Source organism: Bidens hawaiensis, unplaced genomic scaffold (genome assembly GCF_021521415.1).
Source record: "Bidens hawaiensis isolate Kalapana, Puna unplaced genomic scaffold, B.hawaiensis_p1.1 tig00031103_1, whole genome shotgun sequence".
Classification (NCBI taxonomy): domain Eukaryota; kingdom Viridiplantae; phylum Streptophyta; class Magnoliopsida; order Asterales; family Asteraceae; genus Bidens; species Bidens hawaiensis.
Window position 1 is genome coordinate 183,594 of NW_027495210.1, and position 18,070 is coordinate 201,663.

General features: G+C 35.5%; 2 protein-coding genes across 2 annotated transcripts; one reads left to right on the forward strand and one right to left on the reverse strand.

The window, feature by feature from the left end:
• The first annotated feature begins 2,117 nt into the window (after positions 1–2,117).
• On the forward strand, positions 2,118–3,818 carry LOC143581566 (uncharacterized). The gene is made up of 3 exons (XM_077064327.1): positions 2,118–2,675; positions 2,748–3,254; positions 3,321–3,818. Exons 1-3 carry the CDS (start codon positions 2,118–2,120, stop codon positions 3,816–3,818), a joined length of 1,563 nt encoding a protein of 520 aa, XP_076920442.1.
• A 2,167-nt stretch (positions 3,819–5,985) lies between these two features.
• LOC143581557 (BAHD acyltransferase DCR-like) lies at positions 5,986–10,627 on the reverse strand. Its single transcript, XM_077064321.1, has 4 exons — positions 10,165–10,627; positions 7,673–7,929; positions 7,005–7,272; positions 5,986–6,487 (listed from the first exon to the last, which is right to left on the reverse strand). Exons 1-4 carry the CDS (start codon positions 10,603–10,605, stop codon positions 6,128–6,130), a joined length of 1,326 nt encoding a protein of 441 aa, XP_076920436.1. The 5' UTR covers positions 10,606–10,627; the 3' UTR covers positions 5,986–6,127.
• Positions 10,628–18,070: the final 7,443 nt, after the last annotated feature.

Sequence of the window (18,070 nt, forward strand, 5' to 3'; positions counted from 1 at the left end):
ATAGCTGTGAATAGATGCAAATACGTACTAATGAATAAGGAACCGAGAACTGGTTATGTGTTTTTAATCTAGTTTGTAAACATAGTACCTACCAATGTAATATGATGTAAATTAGTTGTTGAATTTCTTTATAAACAATGTGGTTGATACCAGTGTTATCTGTTACATTCCCGTATTACGCTTCCGCAACTACCTAGTCGGGGTGTGACAGTCCGTTAGTAAAACGGGGTTGGAAGTGTGGAGTTACATATGGAAATGATGCATGGAAGTGATTAGGATTGATATCGTAGAGTGGTAAAGTTGATTGCCAGTGCATGGTTTGTTTGGAAAGCCAGGAATAGATGGAATTTCAACAAATTAGAGTCTTAGCGGTTTATAATAATCGACAAAACTTAATTGTTGTTCAGATGGATTAGCATGAGACCTAGGCTGCAAACATGTGGAGTATACATGCGGTAGTTTTCTCTATTTGGGACTAGGGTCTTGATAAATGAGTTATTTAGACGATGGTTTTTCTCTTATTTGGATTATCATGCTTATTTTTATACGAGAAATCTGCATTTTGTCTCCCTGGTTTATATCCACGTTCGATGGGTTTACCCCTGAAAAAGATTTTGCGAAGTTTGGGCCCCTATGTTTCTCCGGCGGGTTCCTCTGACTCCTACGGTTAGTTGACCCGTCGTTGACTGTTAATGTCGAAGGGTAATATGGTCTTTTACCTATTTATACACCCCTGATTCAATAAAACCCCCGAATTAGGGCTTTTTTCCCAAACACCCAATTATAGGCCAACCGTTCGAACATTTAACCCCTAATTTTTCCGATCACCGTTAAAATCAAACGTCACCTGCACACATCGCAATGTCGACCTCGTATTCTATTAGGCCGGACAGTGAGTATTGTGACCCGTACGACTTATATGGTAAGGTGTTACTGTGTGTTCAAACTATTTGTTTTATTTACTTGTGTGTTGTTAACGGGTTGAATGAACTGTTGTTATAGGTGAAAATTATTCACATGCGTTCACCATAAAACTTTTCCATGGAGGGTATTTCGCTACCGAGGGGCAGCGAATATACGAAGGGGGGAAGATCACTTACGTTGATGAAGTTCAAGTTTCTGAATTTTGTAAAAGTTTGTTGGTTGGAATACTTTGGAAGTTACAATATGGTTGTGGTACAGCTTGTTGTTTTCATTACAAACATCCGCACATTAGTTTGGATTTGGGTTTAAAGCCATTGGTTGAAGATTATCATTTTCAAGATGTTTGTGAAATGATTAGAGGTAGTGATGGTATAGGTAGTCACATTGTTGAGATTTTTGTAGAGCTTGGCAGGACTAGTGGTGCTGAAACTGTGGTATATAATTCTGGATTTGTAACTGGTTTTGAAAGTGTCCATGAAGTGTGTGCTGAGAGTGTCCATGAAGTGGGTGGTGAAAGTGTCCATGAAGTGGGTGGTGAAAGTGTTGATGAAGAGAGTGCTGAAAATAGTTCTAGTGAGGAAGATGATGACAGTTATGATAGTGATCGATCAGATGAAAGTGATCCTGAGTATACGGCTGCCTTTCAAACACCCTTGGAGGATGTAAAAGTTGACATGAGGTTGTATAAAGCTATTGTAGATTTTGATGTGGTAGAAGCAGTAGGTGATCATATTAGTGATGATGATGGTTTAAATCCTTGCATGGATACCTATGAGAGCTCTGATGATGAGCGCTTGAGTGTCTTGAGTAGTATGCTGAGAAATTTCAAGGGGAAGGAAATGAATAATGATGATGAGTGTCCATTTAATGTTGGTCAGTTAATACCATTAAAGGAAACATTGAATGAAATGGTTAAGAGTTATGCTATTCATGCCAGAAGAGATTTGTATATCAAGAAGAATGATCCTTTAAGGTTTAGGGTGATTTGTTTGGGGACCAATCCTAATTTGGTTGTTGGTGAGGGGTCAAATGTGTCAAGTCAGGAAAAGTTGAAGGTAAAAAAAAGGAAATGAAACCCACTTGCCCTTGGACGATGCACATTTCAAGACAATCTGTTGAGGATAATTGGTGTGTGAAGGCCATTCCTAGAAAACACGACTGTCTCAGAAGTAGAACAATTGGTTTGTACACAAATGTCTACTATTGCCAAAGAGATTGAGGTTGAGCTACAAATCACCCCTAACTTATCTGCCAAGGAATTGAAGGCCAAATTCCAGCAGATGCATCAAGTACAACTTTCTGAATCCAAGATGAGAAGAGCAAAGACAATAGCCTTGCAAAGGAAGGATGGTTACCACACCAAACAATACACCCACCTCCGATCCTATATTGATGAGCTTCTTAAAGCAAACCCAGGTAATACCATTAAATTAGATGTTGAACCATCTGCTAACCCTAACCTTAAAACAAGGCAATTTAGAATATATGTGTGTTATGCTGCTTTGGTTAAAGGATTTAAATTGCTTGGTAGAGAACTTCTTGGGTTGGATGGTTGTTTTATAAAAGGGAAATACCCCGGACAGATTTTGACTGCTGTCGGGACGGATGGTAACAATTGCTTGTATCCTGTTGCCTTTGCAATAGTGGAAGCCGAATGCACAGACTCATGGAAATGGTTCTTAGATCTACTTGGAGATGATCTTAACTTGCCTCATGATGCCAATTTTACTTTCATAAGTGACCGACAAAAGGTATGTACACGTAGGATATATTTGTAATAGGCTAACTCATGTACACTAATTATGGTGATTTGACTATTGTAGGGACTTATTCAAGCAGTTGAGAGTGTTTTCCCTAGTGCAGAGCATCGGTTTTGTTGTAGACACATCCATGAGAACTTGAGGCAAACCTGGAGGGGAGATTTGTATAAAGGCTTGTTTTATAGGGCAGCATCGGCCACTTCTGTCCCCTACTTCAACATGGCAATGGAGGAGATTAAGAAAACAAATCTTGATATGTTTCTCTGGCTTAGTGAGATCCCGGCAGCAAGATGGTCAAGATCACATTTTTCAGGAAGGGCAAAAAGTGATATGTTGCTGAACAATCTTTGTGAATCTTTCAACAAGCAACTTGTTGGAGCAATAGACAAGCCGATCATTACATGCTTGGAGTATATTAGAGAGTATTTGACCATGAGGATTGTGACTGTGAAGAAGATGCAAGCCACTGCAAGGGGCCCATTAACACCCCAAGCAACAAAAGCATGGGATGAAATCCAAACAGAAGCAAGCAAATTGACGGTTATGATGGTGGATGAAGTGACTTACCAGGTATGAATATTTGCATGACTATTATATTACAATCAATCTTTTGTTAATATGCAAATATGTTCATAGGTTAAAAGTCTGAGAAGCCAATGTGTGGTGAATGTGGAGGATAGAACTTGCACATGCAGGAGATGGGACTTGACAGGTATGCCATGCAAACATGCTGTGGCAGCCCTATATAACATGATAGAAAACAACATGTATGTCGGTCCATTGGAGAAGTGGGTTGATGAAGCTTATTGGTTAGACACTTGGAAGAATGTGTATAATCACCAAATCTGGCCCATACCAGGCCCTGATATGTGGGCATCCTCAAAATGCCCAACAATAATAACTCCACCTAAACATCATACTCAGATTGGCAGACCGCAGAAGAGCAGGAAGAAGGCACTAGGTGAGAAGAAGAAATTGGCAGCTAGCAAGAAGAGGAAGAGGAAGATTGAAGAGGTTCAGGAAGTGTTTTCTGCAGGTGGAAGACTTACCAGGTTGGGGCATGAAAAAAGTTGTGGAAGATGTGGAGGTTACGGACACAACATCAGAACTTGCAGGGCACCAATTCAACAATAATGATGTCAACCATAAAGTTGTGTTTGAGTTAGATTGATGGTGTGTGTTTGAGACTATCTAAGACTTTTGTTTGAACTTGCTGGTACCATGTCATGGTTTGTGTTTGAAACAATTTAAGACTTGTAGCATGTGTGTTTGATTTGGGACATGATGGTTTGTATGCTATTTTGACAGTATTTTGTTTAATGTTTTTAAAACTAGTAGCATGTAGGCAAATAATGCAAACATTACAATAGATTTAATCATGTCAAATTAAAGTACAATTCAAATGCAAACAATACTATAAACCAACTACAATGTTACTTCCAATGACAATCATCATTTGACCAGTCAGAGTCCCACACTGGATCGTCTTCATATGGATCATGATAGTAATCTTCTTCCGGCTCACTGGTGTACTTGAAAGCTGCTTTCACAACCTCAGGGTCATAATCATCACCGGGATCCATTTCATGTTCTTCACTTGTTCTAAATAAGTCATCTTCTTGCACTAAATAAGCCATCAACTCATCTTCACCCAATTGATATTCCTTATCTTCCATTTGACTTTTGTCTTGGTCAAACTGAACATTCTCATCATCCTTCCCTAACTCAACATTCTCATCATCCTTCCCTAACTCAACATTCTCAGTTTCATCATGGCTGCAACATGACTGATAATGTGGAACACAAATTTAAAGTAAATAGATGAAACAAGAAGCTCTAAAATTAACATAAACTAAAATAACAACAACAAAGATTACATTATCCCATACTACAAAGACAATGTTAACAGCTAATCAATAAAAACACACATAAACGAAGAACAAAAACCAACTAATTCCTAGCAACATCTTCAAGCTTGTTACTTCTTTGGTTTTCATTCTTGCAAAATCATCTTTCTTGTTCATCAGCTTCACCATTGCTTGAATTACCTTTTCACAACTAGGGCATGTGGGATCATCAGCCCATTTTAGCCATCCACAACTCCCCTTCTGTAACGGACTAAATATATCAACAAACAAACAACCCTAATTCGATTCACAGATTAGAACAATTACCCCTAAAATTGACCTAAGCAACACGACATACCAAATCATCATCGATTAACAGACTAGAACCATAATTCGTGAGTAATTAAAACTTACACAGCATAAGAATCGACGCCCCGGGTTTGCATCGGTCCTGGATATCCGGTAACATGTCGCGGCACCACATGAACATCTCACACAAAGCTCATCTGCACGGCAAGGCTTGGAAGGTGAACCCGAGTAGAATTGACTTGACTTGGATTGAGACATCCGTCAATCGGTCGCTGGATAATGAAATATTACAGGGTTGAGAGAATCGCCGGAGATGGTAATATAAAAGGAAAGAGGGTAGATCGATTAGTTATAAAGGAATCAGGGGTAACATAGTAATTTCCTTTTTTTTTAACGGGTCAACGACGGGTCAACTGACGGTAGGAGTCAGAGGAACCCGTCGGAGAACATAGGGGCTCAAACTTCGCAAAATCTTTTTCAGGGGTAAACCCATCGAACATGAATATAAACCAGGGAGACAAAATGCAGATTTCTCTTTTTATACTGTAGTGTTGTTTTTAAAAGAAGAGCTTAAATGCTTTGAACAAAATAATAAAGAAAACTAATGATTATTAGGTGATGTATTTCTTATTTGTATAAAGTTTTTAAAACATAGCTTAACAAAATACCCAATAAGCTTTTACGAACATACATACTTCTGGTAATCATTAACCATCCTATCATCTGGTTTTTATTAAAATAACTTTTTTTTTATATTTAGTTACGTAAGTTAGGGGTGTTCAAAATCAGAAATCTAGAGTTTCCGATAATGAATTTCTGTATTCATAATTTCGGATTCGGATATCATATAATCGCTTGTTCTTTGCTATTGCTTCATGGAGTCCATCCCAATGATACAATTTCTTGTTTTAACAATAGCTTGGGTAATTTTTTAATGCAATTAGTCTCAACTATATCGAGTTCAATTAACTTGCACTCATTATAATAGTATACTATAGCAATATATTATGAACCAAGGAATAGTAAAGATTAGAGTACCAACAATTGCTCAAAACAGGATCCTTTACCAAAGATTAATAGCACTGCCTAAAAGAGCTTAACAAATTGAATCAATCAATAGAAGATATGATTTGATTACAAACTTAACCACACATTGAAACTAATTAAACTTAATAAGCATAGTTAATCCGAAAATTAAACCTACATACAAATAGACCAATACATAACCAAACAACCCATCAAACATTTTTAGAACCAAATCATCTTATTTATGAAATCAAACTCCATTTATTCTTGGGTTAGGAGGAATTCCTTATCCTTCTCAAGGTTGTCCATTGCACTTGCTTCCAAACTAATCTCAACATCAATGCCCTTTCCACCATCCTTAGATGGATACAAATAAACCATACCATCAAACCGGTTATTCGCCCCGCTCCGAACGCTTTCAGGTTTACCAAACCCGAAATCCACATCGTAGACCTTGAACCGAGGGGAACTTCCCACGGCAACGCAGTTCGCTCCGGCGTCCTTGTATTGAAATATGATTGGGTTACTCTCCCACTCCTTGTTTCGTGCTTCGATCGCCTTCGCGTCGTGCGTATTGATCGCTTTTTGGATCAACGATGCCGCAAATTCCGGTGGATTTGCCTGCAATTAGGGTTGTTAATTTTATCCAAAACCTGAAATCCGACCCGAGAAAAACCCGAACCTGAAATAACCTAACCCGAAGAAACCTTAACCCAAGAAAAGAATAAAATCTGATTTATGGGTTTTTGGAATAAACTTTTTGTTTTTTTTAAGACAAAAATTTTATTAAAGCAAACCTAGCAAGATGTTAGACTACACAACAAATGAAAAAAAATCCCCAAATAAAAACATAACCTCCTAACCACCATACACCAAATAAACTTTTTTTAAAACATGATACTATTAGTAGATTCAATTGAGTTTCGTTATGGTATATTCTTTATGACTTAACTGTTTAATCGATTATGGTATATTTTACTTGATCGATTATGATGTTGTAGTTATAAATCTAAGTTGTTTTTTTTTTTTGCTTAGATACTCGAAACCGGACTAACCCAAACAAAAAAAAACAGTAAAAGATTTGGGTTGGGTTTCAAGTATAGATTTAAAACTTTGAAACCCGAAGAAACACCCATACCTGCAATAATCCAGCAGCGGTGACGGTAAAGATCGCCTGAATTAAATTACCAAAGTAGCTTTCCGGCATCGGAGGATCCACTCGTTTACGGCAATCAGCAAACACGGTGAACACCGTGTAATCCTCCGGTTTTAAGTTACGGGCATTAGTGACGGAGTGCCATATGTGTGTGGAGAGTGACTGGAAAGTGGAGAACGGTTTAGTAGCTCCATCAGGTGGATTGGCGTTGACTTTAGCTTTGACTTTGTCGATTGCCGACTCTGAGAACCTGAATGGGTTAGCAATAACCGAACCGTTAATTGTACTGAAAACCAACGACATCGAACCAAAATTAAACATAAACCAAATTAACATAAGATGGTTATCGGGTTTTACTTTTTTGTACCCTCGATTAACCGAACCAAACCATTCGTATTTTAATATTTTCTAGATTTTATACCACTAGTTCATGTATTTATACCTCCATTTCGTTTTGTATATTTATATTTCCATTTTATGTATTTATGCATCAATTTCATGTATTTATGCATCCAAATATTTCTTAGTAAATATTCTTAACCCAAGTTTTATTTTGGTTATTAACCAAACCGAAAATTGAACCATTAACCAAATAAAAATTGGTTAATTCGGTTGAGGCTAATAAACATACCGAACCGTGCACATCCTACCTGAAGATCTTCTCTTTTAACGGTGCGGCTGCTGGTGGGTTGGCACCGTCGCCGTTTTGTTGGGCCGGTGGTGTGAGGTCAAGCTTCACTCGCGTGTTTCGGGCTTGGGTCCGGTCCAAGAAGGGTTGAACGGAAATGGATTTGGATCCGGTGCAGAGTTCGGCCCATGAGCTCATGAAGTGCCATGTTGATGTACCGTCTAAGATTGCATGGTTGAATGCGCAGCCCATTACAAGCCCATCTTTGAGCTTGGTTAGCTGTATAAAAAATATGCATCCGTTAATTAAAAACTATTAAATTAATTATTAATTAGTTAACAGTATTAAATTAAAGTAACTTTTTAATGATGTTAAAAAAAAGTAACTTTTTAATAGTTGACATTTATTACAGTTTGTTTGAGACAAAGTTGGTAGTTGTGAGCAGTCAAAATACACATTTATTGTAATATGATTTTATTTAATGAGAATTACATTTAAACTTTGAGGAATTTCATAGATGAAATTCTGAAATCCAGATCATTATTTTTTCTTAAGTCTTCAAAATATTTACTTCTAGACTAATTTATTTTAGCAATTTTTGCAATCAGCAGAATTATTTTCTGACATTTTTAATTGTCTAATGTGCATGATTAGTAACATAACTATTGATTACATTAAACGGAAAATGGAAAAAGGAGCGATGTTTTAGTATATTTAGTCAATTATATAGAAATATAAGTATGTGTTAAAGGTGCAAAAATAATTAAAACATAAAATAATTCTTATGAAACAAGTTTTGTAACATAGGATGTCAATGGTTTAATCATATCGTTGAGTGTACATTTAGTGGTTAAAAAATAATATATTTGGACCACATGTGACTAGTCATTGTTATCAGATTTATAATTAATGAATTGCATTAATTTAACATGCATTATATTTAATTCACTTCAACAAAAATAAATATATTAATCAGTACAAAACAAAAAATATATAACTTCTTTGACTGATATTAACAGAGTATTAATTCACTTCACCAACCTTCAACAAATATAAATATATTAATTGGTACAAAATAAAAAATAATTAGCTTCTTTGAATGGTATATAACCGAGTATTAATGAATAATGGCTATACGTTTGAGACAAAATAAAAAAAAATAATAATTAACAAAACACTTGAAATTTATTATATGACCATTTTATCAAATATAATTTTGAATATAATCATTGCTACCTTTTTCTTCTCTCTTTTACACTCCAAACTTTCATATTATGTAAGTCAATATTTAAACGAATGATATACCTGTTATAAATTCTAAAATAAATATATTTGACATTTAGTTTAGATGGTAAATATAATATTATATCAAATTACGAATAAAAAAGGTATTGTATTTTTTTTTTCTTTCTGAATCCATCACAATCGAAGTTTTATATAATTTACTATAAAACGATTACAATAAAGTGGCAGGCAAACGGGCAACAAGCTGCGCCGCAACCCCCTTTTAATCGTATTAATCGTATCTCACCTTCACTCATGTTATTTGCTATATGGTTATACCGTGGGCAAATTGGATTTTATTAATCCTAAGTTAATGCCATTTACCGATATAATCCTAACTGAGAATATTGTTGCCGTTGGACCGAACTTTCTAAAAATCTATTCTCATTGGACCTATGTCAAAAAAAAACTTAGCGGCATTATCCGAATTACAAACTGATGTTTTAGGCTTTTGATCGGAAGGAAAATACAAGTCGATGCGAAACTTATCTCGAAACGAAACGGTATCAAAACGGTTTTAATTTTTGTTAACCAAAATTTCAAACACCAAATTGAATCATTTTTTTGTTATTTGGAGCACCATTTCCATCTAAATTTTGCATCAATCGACTTATATCGTCATTCCAATAAAAAACCCTAAAAGTAGTTTGAAATTCGGATAAAACTTAACGCCGTTAAATTCTTTTTACAAGATATCCATTGAGAGTAAATTTTTTAAAGTTTAAATCATAAACGGAAATATTCTCAATTGAAATTACTATCGACAAATAACATTAAGTTAAGGTTAATTAATATTCAATTTGCCATTTTTCAAAATAATAATAATTCTTGTTCCACGTTAAAAGATAAAAAAGAAAGCACTACTGATTTGATGTTTTCTAAGAGAGATGATGAAATCTTTTTGCCAATTTTCAAAATAATAATAATTCTCTCCTTCCACTTTAAAAAAAACACCATTGATTTGATGTTTTCTAAGAGATATGATGTAAATTTGAGGTGGATGAGCTACGATTAAGAAAGAGATTGGATTTTTGTACACCACCTCGATTTCTACGTCAATTTACTATAAACTGCGTAATTATCTTTCGTAAACGATTGTTTACAGTGAAAAAAGAAATGTTGTACGATTTCCAAAAGTGATGTATGAAACCATAATCCCTTAAATAATCCGAAAACGACACTAAACCATGTGAATCATTCAAAAATTACCTTTTTGTTAAGTAAAAGTACCTGAACAGATAATAGCGGACGATGAAGCCCTTCGAAGTTCAAAACTTCATTATAAGGAATAAACTCCTTAAGCTTCAAGGTTCCCTCCTCCTTCAACAAATCCGCGGTCTCGGTGTCTTCCGCGGCGGCAGTCACCACCTCTACCCCATCCATATCATCATCATACACCACCTTGAACACCCCATCATCATCTTTATCCAATTTTCCAGCCAATTGATAAAACTCTTCCAAAACTACCTTCAACCCATCTTTCAACTTCTCCACAATGCCCTCAAACTCCTCCACACCACCTTTATAGATCAACAACTTTTGGTTGTAGTAAAAGGCTATATATGGAAGATCAAATGTGACCAATTGACAATCTTTTCTACCTATTAACTTTTGTGGCTTCACATGACTTTTGCTTATGGTTTCGACTTTAAAACGCGCTTCGGGTGCCATTTTCGATCAATGGTAAGAGGGCAATTTTTTTTTTCTTGTTGATGAAAGTTGTGTGTTGAAAGGGGGTTGAGAATGGGGTATTTATAATTCATTTGAGTGTAGTTGAAATTGCATTAATGACCTTCATATGTGTAGTTGTGACCATTTATTGCCACCTCTACCATTTGCAACCAAAGTATGGATGGGAGTTACGAGTAAAATAAGTGGTCCTTTTATATCAATTAAACTTAATTTTTCATTAAAGAGAGACAAACATAAATAATGTAAATAATTGGTGGATACCATATAATTCAACATACCATTTATGTTATATTTTAAATAGTCTACGATTCAATTTGGTGTATTAAAATCTTTAACTTTGTTATAAATACAATAAATATCAGGTATGGTCTTAACAAGTTTCGTGTATTAAACAGGTAGACAAGAATCGATTTGTTAATTTTTAGGTCTAAACAGGTAAAATACCCGTTTAGTACCTGATTAAATTTTTTTTATCAATAAGAATATATAACAATATAATATGTTATATACCCTAAATAGTTAATCATAATATTTTATACCAAACATTTGAACACGGTGCATATCACTCCAATCCAACTTCAAGCAGACATCGCACAAACCCTAATTTGATTCTCCCTCTCCGAATCTCGGGTAGTCCGGTGGTTTCCCTCCACGTCTCCAGTAGTCGCGGCCCTTCGATTCTCCAGTCCACCTCTCCACATGTCCGATTCTCCCGCAGTTCGGCCTCCTCGCAGTTGCAGCGGGGCCATCGGTACTGACAAGTTCGTGCTTTATCGTGTATACCTAGTATTAACATGTCCGTGTTTGGGTTTAGGATACATGCACACGATAAGTTTTCGTGTCATGTACAAGGTATACATGTTTTGTGTTTGTGTCTTATCATGTACGGTTATACACGATATGTCAACCCCAATATATATAAAATTAATCATAAACGTCGCTAGCACATGACTATGAATTCTATGTAGACAGTTTAAGTCCCCCCCCCCCCACCCCAAACCACCATCATGAACCTCGTCACGAAATCTCCACATGACACGCCCACGAAACGGGGTGTGATATTATGTGGGCGTGGTGCCTGTGTAGCCAAGCCGGCAATCCCCCTCTCACGCTTAGCTCACAATTACACATAACCTAACCACTATCAATTATATTGAAAAGAAGTCAAACTTTTCGTTTGCGAAGGTTAAATGCACAATGAATTATCGTCTTCGGTGGACGTTTTATATTAAATGATAAAAAAATTTATGTTTATTAACTTTTATTTATCAAAATTTAAGCCATTTTCCTAAAATAAAAATTAAAAATCGTTACAACTGATCTAACTATAAGTTTATGATTTGATGCAAACTTAATAAAATTTATAAACTTAATTACCATCAACCGGTAAGATTTAAAGTATGCATTACCTCCTATATACAGATAAATAAAGTATATTTTGTTTTTTTTTAATAATTGTATTTGGTAGAAATCATGTTTCTCCAATATTCCACTAAATTAAATAATAAAAAATAAAGTAAATGAATAAAAGTGCTCCTGGCTCAGCTATCATTATGTATTCCACTATCATTATGTACGTATTCCAATGTTGTGAGTTATTGGGTATATTTGGCAAAACTAGCTGGTAGCTGTAGCTGGAAGCTGCTAGTTAGTCGTTGGAAGCTGTAGCTGGTAGCTGTTAGCTGTAGTTTTTTAAAATATTTAGGTGTTTGGTAGAGTAGCTGGAGCTTTTAATAAAACTAGCTGGGTGCTCGCGCGATGCATCGCTCTAATCCGAAACTTATTCTGACTTGACCCCTTTCGACTCAAAATTGGACCAGCGTGAACTAAACTAAATTAACCCTTTTTGCATTGACTCATTTTGACCCTAATTTGGTCTTACACATGACCCGGGGTTTCCTAACTCGACTTGTTGCCGATCCCGACCAATAATCAAATAATATACTAATTTTTTAAAGTTATAGAAGTATAACAATATGATACTCAAATTAAAGAGAATAAAATGCTCGTTTTTATGATGTATTTTTTTTATAAAAATATTAACGTGTGAAAAAGTTATGGCCTTTTAAAAAGTCATAGGGTAGTTGGTTTTGAATAAGTGTTAAATATTTAATTATTATATGAAGTAACAAAATGTGACGAAAGTTCAAGTACCAAAATTGTAAATATGAAATACTAAAAGCTTGTAGTTTTTCTCTAAACGCTACTAGTTGGAGCTTTTAGCTTCAAGCTTTTTCTCTTAACCTAAAAGCTTAAAGCTACTCTAACCAAACAAGACTTTTCAATAAATATGAGTTTTTTCTTAAAAGCTTGTAACTTAAAGTTCTTGAAAACTTCTAAAAGCTCCTTCCAAACATACCCATTATATTTATTTTTTTAAATTGTATGACATTACCTCCCCTAATAGTTTGTGTGAACCTTTCTTAGACGGGTCATTCATGTTGATCTCTAGGTTTTACTTATTCAAGAATACAATTAAAAAGAAACCCACCACTATACAAAACTACCTTAAGTTAGCCCCTAAATTTAACACCTTAATATCCTAATACTTAACTATCACTTTATGTCATTAGTTTTAAAGGCATTATTGAGCGATTATATTTGTTAATTACTCCGTAACTTAGTAGGAGAACGTAGTTCAGAAAACAATTTAATTAAATAATAATAAAGTTTCAAAATTGTTCATTTTAAGTAAAACTAAAAAAATATAAACATAAAAGAAAAGCAATCAATGCTTAGTATCTTTCTTAATTAAAAAGAAACTAGTATTTTTCTATCACACTACGTTACGGGTGTTAACGTTCGATCAAGAAATTAGCTTAGTTGTGCGTTAAATACTGAACTATTTAAATTTAATTTAATTTAATAAAGATGATATAATTACATTTAAGATAGCCATAAATTAAATAAAATTACAATAAATAGTAGTTTTAAATTTAATAAAAACAATCTACCATTATTATTTTATTCCAAACTTATATATGATTTGAGTGTATGTCAAGACATGATTATATACATCCAAAATGAAAGTCATAAATTACTAATATTAAGTAACATGTAGTAAATAATATTATTTGTTATGAATAGTAGAATAATGTGAGATAAATAACATTTACAAATTAATATATATTAGTAATATTAATCGTGCTTCGCGATGCAGGCCTAGTAATTCATAGTAATAGAATTTGCAGCCGTTATTCATGGCACTCACCAACGTCCGATCAGTACCGTTTTAGTATATCTAAGTTGTTCATATTAATGCTTAACCATGCACTGTGACAAAGGTTGCCATAACTGTCTTAAGGCAACTCAAATGCCTCAAACACTTCAATTTCGACATAGTTGTCTATTGTTTAAGTGAGATTTTGGGATGACAAATGATGTAAATGACAGCTTTGTGAGATTTGTGGACTTTTGGTAATTGAGAGGGGCACCCCTTCCCCTTAAGATTTAAGGCAATTTTTTTTGGTTAATTTGAATAAAGTAGCCAAATTCTCTTTTATAACTAAATGGGTCATTTATATTTTAAATAATTGGCTATTTATGTAAAATTCACTAAGGCTATGTGTAGTTAGGGGTGTGTAAGAGTTGGTTTTGAACGATTTTGGTCAAACCCATAACCGTAACCGATATAGAGGTTAATAGATTACCATAACCATAACCGATCCGTCATGGAGGTTTCAGTTAATCGGTTTTAACGGTTATAATGAGTCGGTTATGGGTCAGTTAACCGTGACCAAAATAAGCAATCCTTCTGTATGATTGTGAACACTGAATAGTCGCTCATTGTATTGTGGAATTCAAATATATATTTTTTTACCACAATTTATGGAATATACCTATCTAATTGGCATATTAAATAATTAAAATGATTTGGATGGATTTAGAACAACAATTATGGAACATTGGAATGAATATGGTAACTAATATCACCAATATTGTTGGCCTAAATCCTAGTAGTTGTGGGGTATTTTTTTTTGTAACGATAATAAATATAATAATATCCTACTTATGCACTAATTCTAATTTCCAAACCCTTATTTTTCGATTAATAGTTACATAAATGGGGCGGTTCGGTTATGGCGGGTTTGAAATTAACATTAACCAAAACCGACCCACATTTGGTGGTTTTCAAAAATTCATTAAACTGACCCACCGGTTATATCTGTAATCGGTTGAAAATCGGTTTGGTTATATCGGTTATGGTTCGGTTTGCGATTATGACGGTTAATTTGCTCACCCCTATGTGTAGTGGAGGGATATAAAATGAGGGCGATTTCGATACGTGGCGTCACGTCAGCAGAGGGGCAATTTCCATGTTAGGTAGCCCCATCACATAACATTATATATATATATATATATATATATATATATATATATACACTTACATACTGACGTGAGGTCGAAGACTCACTAAAAAATAAACCGATTACAACTATTAGATAGCGATAAGCGGGTATCGAACACAGGGAGTTTGTGGAAAATGTATTACTAAGTAGCTTTATGATTAAACTATATTAAACTAAGTGCAAAAGTAAATTCAAAGAGTTGATTGTTTGGTTTTGATTAACAAAATTAACTAAAATAATGAACGAGTTTTAAACAATATAAGAAAGAATGCTCTCTCCCGATTTCAAGTTTCCAATGTTGATAAAGTTAATGTTTACTTGTGAGATGAACTACACAATTATAGTTCATGAAAATGCGTTTGGATGTGATACGAGAGGACTAGGTACTTGGATTACAAAAACACAAGATTGTCACTCAATAATCAGTTTAGTATTGTTAACCCTAATTCTCTTCTACTAAATCTCGATTGCCTATGGCACCAAGAACGGATAGTCAAGAACACGAATTTATACCACACTAACAATTACAAAACAAACACACAATCACCATAGCACAATAATCATATGATCAAAATACTATCTCACCAATAACATAAACGATTAACAAATATCCAATTAGAAAACCTTACAATTCGGGAGAGCACATAAAGAGTACTAGCCACACATCGTTTGATTAATCATCACCTCAATTAAGATAATCGAACGAATCATAAACCCAAACAAATGATTATAATCACCACAGTCTTGTTCTTGCTCTCAAAAATTCGTCTCTAGATTGTTTTGTGATAAAAGATAATGAAAAGACCATGAAAAAACGATTAAAAAAATTCAGGGAATCGACAGTTACGACCCGCAGCGTGGCCCACGGTTCACACCGTGGGTCACGGTGTATTCTGGAAAACTGGACCGTGGCCCACGGTTCAACCGTGGGTCACGGTGATCCTCACGGTCACTCTGTTGGTTTTTGTGCTAGTGAACCGTGGCTCATGGTTTGGACTGTGGGCCACGTTGGACTTCAACCACATTTCTTGTTTTCCACATGTTTAGTGTAACATCCTAAAAATTTTAATGATGAATAAAGGAAGTTATGTTTAGTGATTTCGCGTAATTAACTAGTATCGGGTAGGGAGCGGGTCTTGGACGTGGATTAATTGAGATGGGTTAAATAAGAATGGGATTTCAGGGATATAAATACCCCCAAAATCCCAAAAATATCTTCATTTACATCTATTTCTTCACACACTCAAAACACACACATTCTAACCGATCAAGATTCGAAGCCGAGACCCGAGATTTTGTTGATAGATCTGAGTTGGTAAGGTAAGAACAAATCCAACAAAGCTAATATTACTGAAAATGGTTAGGATTGGATGGGTTAACCGGACCCGAAACCCAAACTGCCCAAAAAACGTCGATTTTAGGCCGATTTGATGGTTGGGATTTGTAGGCGCCGATCATACGATTCCGTGGGTACCAAAATCGAGTTATTTGGCTAAGAAACGAAGGATTTATGGGCAAACAGATCTGCAGCGCGATAACTTCGCCTGCAAGATTAAGTTCGCCTGATGAACTTCGCCTTCAAGCGTAACTTCGCCTAAGGATAACTTCGCCTACGGCCAAGTTCGCCTAAGGATAACTTCGCCTGAAGCCAAGTTCGCCTAAGGTTTAACTTCGCCTGAAGCCAAGTTCGCCCGAGGTTTAACTTCGCCTGAAGCCAAGTTCGCCCGAGGTTTAACTTCGCCTGAAGCCAAGTTCGCCCGAGGTTTAACTTCGCCTAAAGTGAAGTTCGTTAAGAAAATAAATTAAAAACCTAATGGAAAATGTGTTAAGACGGTTAATGGAAATAAAATTTTTCCAAGCTGACCTGGCAGCTCGACCCCAGCCAGGGGCTCTGCCCCTTGGACCCTGCTAGGGGCTGCCGCCCCTAGACCCCGCTGCCAGGGGCGCTGCCCCCGGACCCCCGTACGTTGTGGGTAGTAATTAAGACTAGAAAGATGTTATAAGTAGTGATAGTTAAATTGATATGTAACTTGTTCAGTCAGCCGAGCTCAGTTAAAGAAGGGATTTACAGCTATCAGAAAAAGAAGCAGAGTTCAGGTGAGTTTCTAGCCCCATTCCTTGTTATGTTTTCGGGGCTGTGTGCATACTCAATGTGATAGTTAATACACTTATCCGAAGAGATAAGTGTATGCCTTATGTGGATAATGTGAAATGTATGAATGATAGCTTGTCGGTACGTGAACGATCTTCGGATATTGCACGTATCGTCAAGGGAAGAGATTAGCTCCTTACATGGATATTAAATAATAACGTATAGATAGTGTTCCTTTTATGGAAAGTATAGTGTTCCTTCTATGGAAAGTATAGTGTTCCTTCTATGGAAAGTATAGTGTTCCTTCTATGGAAAGTATAGTGTTCCTTCTATGGAAAGTATAGTGTTCCTTCTATGGAAAGTATAGTGTTCCTTCTATGGAAAGTAAAGTGTTCCTTCTATGGAAAGTATACAGAGTGTTCCTCCTATGGAAATTATATATAGTATGGTAATGGTAATGGTTCTTTTAATAGATATTACATGACGATCCTCCTATGGATATTTATACGAGGCTAAGATAGTAATATGTGTCTTCGGATACGGGAAGAAATATATGGGGATAAATTGTACGTATGGTAGCAAGTATGTAGGTAGAACAGAAGGGCAACTAGTGAAGTATGGATATGTATCTACAGATATGTATGTATGTGTATGTATTGTATGGCATTCGATTAACTAGAACTCACTCAGCGTAGCTGACTTTTAGTATGCACGCAGGTGAGCTGATTACAGAGCTAGCATGAGGATGACACACGGCATGGATTGAACGGCTGGCATCTGAAGAAATAAGTAAAGATGTTTTAAAAATAAAGTTTTGTGTTATGGTATCAAAGAAAAGATTTAATGTTTTGTAACAAATGATTGATGTTTTATATTCCGCGAAAAGTTTTAATAAACTCTGATTTGAAGAACTGTGTTTATGAGTAAATCCGACACGAAAGTAGGGCCACCGGGTTCGGGGCCTTACATTTAGGCCTCTCGCGCGTCTTCGGTTGCCTTGGTA